Source organism: Ostrinia nubilalis, chromosome 7 (genome assembly GCF_963855985.1).
Source record: "Ostrinia nubilalis chromosome 7, ilOstNubi1.1, whole genome shotgun sequence".
Taxonomy (NCBI): Eukaryota; Metazoa; Arthropoda; class Insecta; order Lepidoptera; family Crambidae; genus Ostrinia; species Ostrinia nubilalis.
In genome coordinates this window covers 11,295,010-11,303,817 of record NC_087094.1, presented here as the reverse complement: position 1 = coordinate 11,303,817, position 8,808 = coordinate 11,295,010, and the positions used below count along the sequence as shown (strand labels likewise).

Below are 8,808 nucleotides of genomic sequence, written 5' to 3'. Positions count from 1 at the left end.
TCATCAAGCCAAAGCTAAAAAGCGTCCGTCAGTCAGTTGATGTTTGAGTGTGGAACATTTCTGTTTGGGTTAAATTCTGTATTGCACTGTTGTATTGTGGACTTTGAAAATGTTTTTTAGTGAAGTTTTATGTGTAATTTATCAGATCGCGTAGAAGAATCTACTACGCGAATCTGTAATCCGTTCAATCAAATGCTTCCTGATAAACTCACTCGTGTAATTTGTGTATTACTTCATACTTAGCTTGTGCAAAACATTGACGTGTTTTTATTTGAACAATTTCAGTCGTTCTTCGTTATTGTTCCTAACAATCACAAAACTATACGTTCGGCTCATCGTACATTGATCAAACTGCAAGTTTGTGTTAGTGAACGCTAAGCGAATTGTGCCCAAAACTAAGTGGCAACATGAATATTGTGAAGGTATTCAGGACGAGTTATAGTTACTTTTTGATGGTGTTTTTGTCTCACTTGAGGTGCAGTACTTGAGTAGACGAGTGGTGAAGTGGTGAGGACTAGAGTGGAGCGTAGAGCGGGACAGAATGAGGGAGCAGACGTGAAGTGGCGAAGCAGTCACCGTGGAGCACCTGGTGGGAGGCGCGGGCGCGGGCGGGCTGCTGCCCGGCGCCTCGCCCGCCCAGCATCCGCCCAACATGCTGCAGCCCATGGAGGAGATGATCCTCCCCCCCAAACGACAGGCTGTTGTGGACAGGCTGCGGTGAGTGTTGCACTCTCTCTGATACCAGTTCTGCTTGGTAACTGTTGCTCTTTTTTAGATTTTCCTTTAAGAACTGATGTAACAACCTATTTCCCAAAATTCTATGTAGTTAGGCCCTTGTTACTATTTTCCACAGAGCTAGAGTTAGAAAATTTAGTTAACTGAATACATAATTGCAAAACAAAAGTCTTGACAGCCGAAATTGGCTCTAGTGGCTTTATGGGATTTTTTATACTATTTGCATCTTAAATGGCTCTACATGATTGTTCCGACCGACCGACACTACACTTTCTATTCCGACCATCTGGATGATTCCTTCAATGATCTTACAAATGGGAACAATATCAAACAGTTAAGTCATCGCTAGGCAAAACTTTAAAAAAACTTTTAGAACTCGTCCCTGTTTCAAAAACCGGGATAAAAACTATCCTATGTCCTTTCCCGGGACTCAAACTATCTCTATGCCAAATTTAATCAAAATCTGTTCAGTGGTTTAGGAGTGAAAGCAAGACAAACAGACAGAGTTACTTTCGCATTTATAATATTAGTATGGATGAACATAGGCAGTATGAAGTTCAACAGGTCAGGTAGTGCAATCATAAAATTATCAAAGAATTTTTTTAATTTCAAGAATAGAGGAAAGTCAGTCAGTTCTTTGAAACAGGCCTTAAAGGTTGTCTCTGCCTTAGATTAGCTTCTATTAACTGGAAATATTTAGTGAATGAAATAGGTTCTGTTATTTTTTTAATTTTAAGTGGATTACTTAAAGACTGAGTGAGTGAGAGAAATTGGGAAGAAGACTGAAACTATACTCTTAGTTTAAATAAATTATTTAGCTATAGACTAGAAGAAAATCTGCCTCTTTCAAGATAGACTTCCTGTGTCATTATCATGTCATCAGTCTCTTAAACACTTACCCCCTTACTAATAAAACTTACACGCTCGTTGAACAGTGTTTTAAAGTGATGTTTAGTATTGAAATGTCATTTTAAAACAGCGTTCAACAACTGTGTAACTTTTTATTAGTAAGGGGGTTTGAATATAATTAAGGTTTAGGTAACTAACTCTTTATCTGGTGGAGACAGAACTGATGGCACTATATTTTGAACTTTATTGAGATACCATAAGGTACAAAACTAATGAAAAATGATTTTCTCTGTTCTGTATTTAATTGTGATGATCTGTCCTATGGTTCACAACATAATGGTAAATGCAAAGTGAGTACATGATTACATAGTTTATTCCCTAGTTTCAATAAGGGCTCGCGCGCACAGGTGACTTGTAGCCGTGACTTTTTTGTCACCTCCATACATCTCCATGGACTGGTACTTTTGTCGCTTTAACTTTTTTGTCACCTCCTTAAAGATGAATGGAAAATGTAAAAAAGTTTGTCACTGTCACGTCGCTACGTGCGCGCACCGCCATACATCTACATGGACTTCAAAATAGTCACCCGTGCGCGCGAGCGAGCGTTCTTGGCGACTGATGCCATGAATGGTAGAAAGAAAGAGACGTCTTAGTATAGAATAAGTGAAGTAATGTAGGAAATAATTTCCGATCACACATGGTCACGTACGCCACCATAGCGCGGTCACCGAAGATAGTCGCAGACGTCGTTGTCGCAGATGGAATCCATCTGCAATTAAAGAGGAAGTCGGCTACCTCCTTAATTATTCCTAATGAGGACTCCGGATGTCGAAAATGAGGACATCAGATGTCCTCTAGGTAGGTGAACTCCTCCATAATCGAGTGAGTGAAGTCACCTCCGAGATTAAACTTAAACCAAGCTGATAGCGTAGCGGGAGAAACATCAGTGACATCAGTGGGGTTACTCCGAAAAACGTTATCCAAAGGTTCAAATGTTGCTATCCCTCTCACGCAAAGCTAGATGCCAGCATCAGCGACAGTGACAGATAGCCCCGAAATTACGTAAACAGCGTTTCAGAGTAGCCCTGTTGCTCAGATTCAGAGGACTTAAAGGAACGTTTTGGAAATGATGCAGCAAGGAGCCGTCACTAACGCAGGCACAGAAATGGTTAGGGCAGTCGCACATTAGATCAGCCGTATCGTGTCATTTTATTGTTTTCATTTCAAACCATAAGCCTACCTAAATAATTCGTCTAAAATAAAAATAAAAATCTAATGCCACGGAAAGATTTTATCGTGCCGTTTTTGCTAACCCAGCATTATTAGTTAGTTAGAGAAATAGCCGCCTCGAATCGTGTACGAAATATGTAAACACGAAGATGCGTGTTTTTTCATAAAGATATTATCTGTCATTCATTCACTAACCTAATACTCGCCTAGATCCTTTCAGCATTGGCAACAGTTTCCACACATCCGCGTGGTTTTCTAAACCGCAGCATTATCTAAGCTTAGATAGATCCTCATCCTAGGTAAAAATGTGTTTATTACCTACTTTGTTGCAAGCAGTTTGCTGAAAATTAATTCCATATGTCTGAACTGAATCTATCCTGTTTTGTAGTGCACAAGCATTTAACAAAAGGAAAGTATTGTTCGTCGTATGGCGTAAAAGGTTCTATCTAGATAGGTATGTAGGCAACAAACAGGGTGAGGGTGTATCCCTGCGAATATTTCCATTAACACGAGGCGAGGGATCGGCCTCTGCTCAAGCCGCCATAATATCGATCGCTAGTCAGGCTTCCACCATGAAGGTATTGTTTCTCTTTTTTTTGTTAATATATGTCCCCAAGGCCTCAGATTTACATAATAATATATTATATTTAAACCTACCGCAAGCAATACTCTTCCGCAGATGATCATCAACATAGCGAAAATATTTTAATTAGGTAGGCCTACTATAATTAAACTCGGTGATTAGTAAAAAGTGTGTGTAGCTACAGTAAAGCGAACATAGTAACAGGCAGTAACAGCTTGATAACGTAATACATATTTATTAGCAACTTCTGTACATAAATCTTGATCCATTTGGGAAAACATTCATTTTTGTCATTGTTCTTACAAATGACCGATATGCGATAATGCGACTAAGGAAGAGCTAGTTGCAATGGAAATAACAGAGCCGAACGTTTATGCACCGCCAACTGGCCTTTGGGTACCGTTACTCTAAGCGCCGACATACGCTAAGCCTCCGACATAATTTCGCTGGATGCAAACCACGGTGCACTTACATTGTGAACAGTGCATTTCGGTAGCTTCGTATTTAACCGCATTTGTTATTTTTTTATTAACTTAGATAAACTAACCTACCTAGATAAAATTTGCGAAATATTATGACTTTCATTTATAGAACTTTTTTTGCTTGATGAGGAACTAGAGCTTGGAAGTTGGTAGGGGTCGTACCAGTGTCAGTGACATACAATCGGGTCTTTCTTATCTAAGTCGTTGTTTGTGTAACGTAACGTGGTGACAAGCAGCGCCGTTGGTCAATGAACTAAATGTAACACCTACGAAGTATCTATTCCTTTCATAAATATTTGTTACCAACATTACCCGACCTTAATTTTTTTTTAAATTTTAACGACGGGAATATGAAATTCGTGTTTTTAAACTAAGTAGAGCTGTACTATGGTCTTTAGATAACAGATCACGCTCTATGACTCAGGTACAGCCTATCAGGCTTATCAATCATTACACAAACATATTTGCCACTTGTGCCAATCGAATACGCGACCGCTTGCTTTGCAGTTCGTTTTTTATGAAACCTGGGTAAATATTTTTTAACCATCGCAGGTGTAGTGAATTTAAGGAAAAACTGCAATTTACTTTTCGAGACCTAATAGAGGTCAATGCGCAAATGCCATCGTCCTAAGTTATGTGCGTAACTGCCTAGTGATAAAGCTGCTTTAGTCCAATATTGACTCTTCGTTGATTAGAAAATCATACAGTCGTTCGTCAAAAGCAAGTAAATGTGTAGGAGGCACCTGAAAACGTATAAATCCGAAATGTTTTAATTTGAGTGCACCTAGTCAACCATTAACAATTACATTACCATTATCAAAAGATTTACTTCAATACGTCGCATTATTAATAAACCCTGTAGGTAGATAGAATATTTTTATTAGTTCTTAGTTTCTTTATATTGAAGGTTATTTAGTCCGCTACAAACAATACAAATATAATATTTACATGATCGGAATTCGCAAGAAAACCGATAAGATGTAATCACCTTCAACTTTATCTATAACGCGAGTTGTGACGTATTGTGTTAATAATAAACATACATCTAACTTCCTATTATGTACCATAAAATATAATAGGTACTTTACACCTAAGTGGGTCATTCCACAAAAATATGTCCACTCTTAGTCCGCGCCACATTTCACATGAAATATTTGTTAATATTTTATTCCAAAATTGTTAAATAACAGCTCGCAATGTGCTTTATTCATCACCCATTTATATTTTTTGAAACTATTTTTAAAACATCTTAAATTCCTTTTGAATGACCCAAAACGTCATTCCCTGGGCATGTCCGTACTCCAAAAGTTTGTGTTTTGGGACCCACATTTATAAAAACATCAACTTTATCCTTTGTTTTAATTAACGAATAATCTATTTAAATGTATATTACACCAAATTCTATTAATATTTTGCGGTTTCGATTAACAATAATTTGATTTTCTTTAGTTGAAAAAGAGTCTACAGCTTTTAGCGTCATTCCCTCGCCACGCACTGATTTTATAATTTTGCGCTTTAATATGTATTTAGAGTGAATGACATTTAGTTGAGTTTAAAGTACGATACGAAGTTATCCTCAGACCATACTGGCTTTGTTGCGGTAGCCGTTTTTTGAATTAGTGCAAACGTGCCAGTTGTTGCGGAAACATGTGTTAATCCAGTCACTTCGTCAGTCCCTAGTTGAGTAGCTTTATTGATTACAATAAGAAATTGTATATAATTTAATTAGTATTTACGTGTGGTTTTTTGGCTATTTTCGGCACATCGTATTAAGCATCTTATAATATAAAGTTAATCTGCATTTGTGTTAAGTTTTACTCCAAATCGTCAGTCCCTAGAGCGTCAGGCCCTAGCTTTAAACGGCACTTGGGACTAAATTACTAGTTAGGGAATGATGTTTTTTATATGGTGATAATAACAAAACAACTACATTATGTATATTAACTTATCTATAAATGTTAAGGTTATAAGTTTTATACTTTATTAGAAGTCATATAGGAGTAATGTAGTATGAAAAAATTGAAAATTATAATTTCTCCTAAACTAAAGCATAAAGTGACTGGCCCTTTTAGACATAACATAATTAATTAATAAACTATAATTTACACTAATAAAGTATTCAAAAGCATCTTAAAAAAGTTACGGACAAAATGACGTCGAAAATATACAGATTTTTATGGAATGACCCAAGTAGAGTCGACACTGGACAGCATACCAGAATAATATTTTAGTTCCAAAATAGAGTCTATTACAGCTCCGATGCTACAAGAAACTTAGCATTTTGGTTTGATAGTAGCCTTATGGATGTTTATGGTGAATCTTGGTCGCAGGTCATTTACATTGCTACGTAATGTAACGATACGATAGCGTCGATAGAGATAAGAAGCAGCCATAGCGTGCTATAGTTGCTACAGATAAATACATAGAGTTAATATAAAAAAAAATCAAATACTAATATAAATAAATGTGAAGTAACTCCTTGTCTATTGAGTTTTAACGCCTAAACAGCTGAATCAATATTTTTTTTTGTATTATAGCTAAATACATGAAACAGGGAAAAATATCTATGCAATGGATCACCATAATTTCTCAAGTTCGCGACACAAATAAATATTAATCCTACTTTAGTTTGGTTATAAATAAAGTGTTTTTAATCGGAGATGCGCACGCTATTTAGGCAAGAAATCCTACGCAAGCAAAACCGCGAACATAAGCAAGTAAAAAAATAAATCATAGTTGCATTGCAGCACTAAAACATACCAACTTGCCTACAGAGAAAGTATGCACTTATGCAGCAAGCAGAGGCTAGGGCGGGTTATTCGTTCATAATTAGTTTCGTCGGATAGTGGCTGTGCAAGTGATAGACGCATAATTATTGCATATTTATTTACACCATTACTGCATTGTTTTCTGGGAAAGTATAAAACACACGTCTACATAAATGAAAGTTTTCTTTGATTCTCAACCCTAATTTTGTCTTTTCATCCCTTATCTGGTTAGCGACCTATTCGTTCTTATTTGTTCTTTCTCACCTGCAATGATGCTTATAATATTTTCAGAATTTTTGTAGGTTTATACGAGCTAAGAAGACCTATGCGCTATGTACATAAAATATAATATTGAAATAGCGAGTGACGTAGGTTCACTATGATTTTATACTTACTACTTATTGTCGGTAATGTTATATAACAAGTTACATAGCACATCGAATCGATTACCTAAGTACTACTGCAGGTAATATGTTCTTGTTGTGTATGTGTAGTATGTACAAATGCAATAAAATGGTGTTTCCATATGAACATTGTTGTCCTACTTGGTCTTTGCACTTGTACACCACGAAATTACTTAATTAATTCAAATTGAGAAATCAGCTTTTACAGAAATTGTAACAATACTTATTACTGAGTTAAAAATACATTATACTGTAGGCATACCTACATTGAATGTAAATAAAGCTGCTTATTCTTAAGTCTATATTGCTGTAAGTAACCATTGCATCTTAGCTTAGGTAGGTAGGTATATGACATTGGTTTGACATGTCATTTGCGAATAGGTTATTGGCGCAGGAATAGGCGGTTAGTGTTTAGTCTGAGTTGACAATGTGACCTTGCGTTTTCACAGGGAATGAGCTGCTAGTAACGATTTTTTTATTTAGCAGACGGAGTGTCCGCATTAACATTTGCTCAAGGTGACCGCACTCGGAGTTGCGGCTGACTGAGCATCGTTTGAAATACTGTTGTTACGAGTACTTAAACCGTTTATTTGGATTCACTTTAAAATATTGGGTGATCAAGAGATTCGCTTTTGAGATTAACCCACCATTTTATTAAAATATGTATAGTTTGATTTTCAAGTTGTTTTGTGTCTGAGATGAGAATGAAGACTTTTGTTTTCCTTTTCTACATCTAGGAATAAGTTTCCTAGCTAGATATGTAGAGTTCGTTCGTATCATCCAAATGACGTCCACCGGTCCACTGCTGGACAAAGGCTTTCCATCCATTATAACTAGGGTAGAGCTATGAATTCATTTTACTTAAACCAACACTGAAAGAACGCTTGGATTATCCTTTTATTTCAACAACTTAACATACTGATACTGAAAATGACAGTTCTTAACTATGGCTAAAAGAAAACGAATGATTGGTTTTACTACATTTAGATACAAGTTGTTTGCTAACGTGCTTGTAACTCTTCACCAACATCACACTCGTATAAGCGTAAATGCAATTAAATCAATTGTGGCCATTCCGCTGAACCACAGATAACGCTAAACTAAATTGAGATTCTCCTCCTGTTCTTTATGAATGAAGAGATAAGTTTACGCACCTCCTAAACTACCCACCTATTTGAGAGAGTTTTTGTTTGATAGTTGAATGCTGTCTGCTTATTAAAATGAAATCACATTTGTTTGTTTGAGCACAAGTTGTCTTCATTTAATTATGAATGTATTTGCATACTAACGTGTCGTTGTTGTTGCAGCCGGAGAATAGAGACGTACCGTCGTCGACAATCCGAGTGCGTGCCGCGGTTCGACCAGTCGTTCAGCGGCGCCTGTGAGCAGCAGAACTTGGAGACCAGCGCCCTGCAGAAGCGGTACCTCGAGGGGAAGGCCAAGCGGCAGGCCAAGAAGAGCGACCGCAAGCCCGACCTGCCGGCCATCAGCGGCGTGCATAGCAGCGTGCATGTGGTAAGCACCACCAGTCTACTACCATAGCGTCGTTGACGAATGCAAACCTCGGGAGTACCAAAAACAATTTTTTTAGGAGAGACAAAAAACAGTCTTCTGAATATTTTTACGAGGTTTTCATTGAACATAATAGATGGTACTACAAACGAGGTTTTAACTCGTCAACGACAGTTTTTTTTTAAAGATTATTAGCAATATGTATTGCCCAAATTAAATAACAGTATAATTTAAGTAAGTATCTA

At 37.0% G+C, this 8,808-nt stretch overlaps 1 protein-coding gene across 1 annotated transcript in view; it reads left to right on the top strand.

Annotated features, from left to right (window-relative positions):
* Positions 1 to 8,808, top strand: part of LOC135073310 (neurogenic protein mastermind-like) — a 28,114-nt gene continuing 19,306 nt past the window's right edge. The window contains exons 1-2 of the mRNA XM_063967430.1: positions 1 to 717; positions 8,359 to 8,566. Coding sequence (XP_063823500.1) covers positions 653 to 717; positions 8,359 to 8,566 — 273 coding nt within the window. The 5' untranslated portion in view covers positions 1 to 652. The remainder of the gene's footprint in view (positions 718 to 8,358; positions 8,567 to 8,808) is intronic.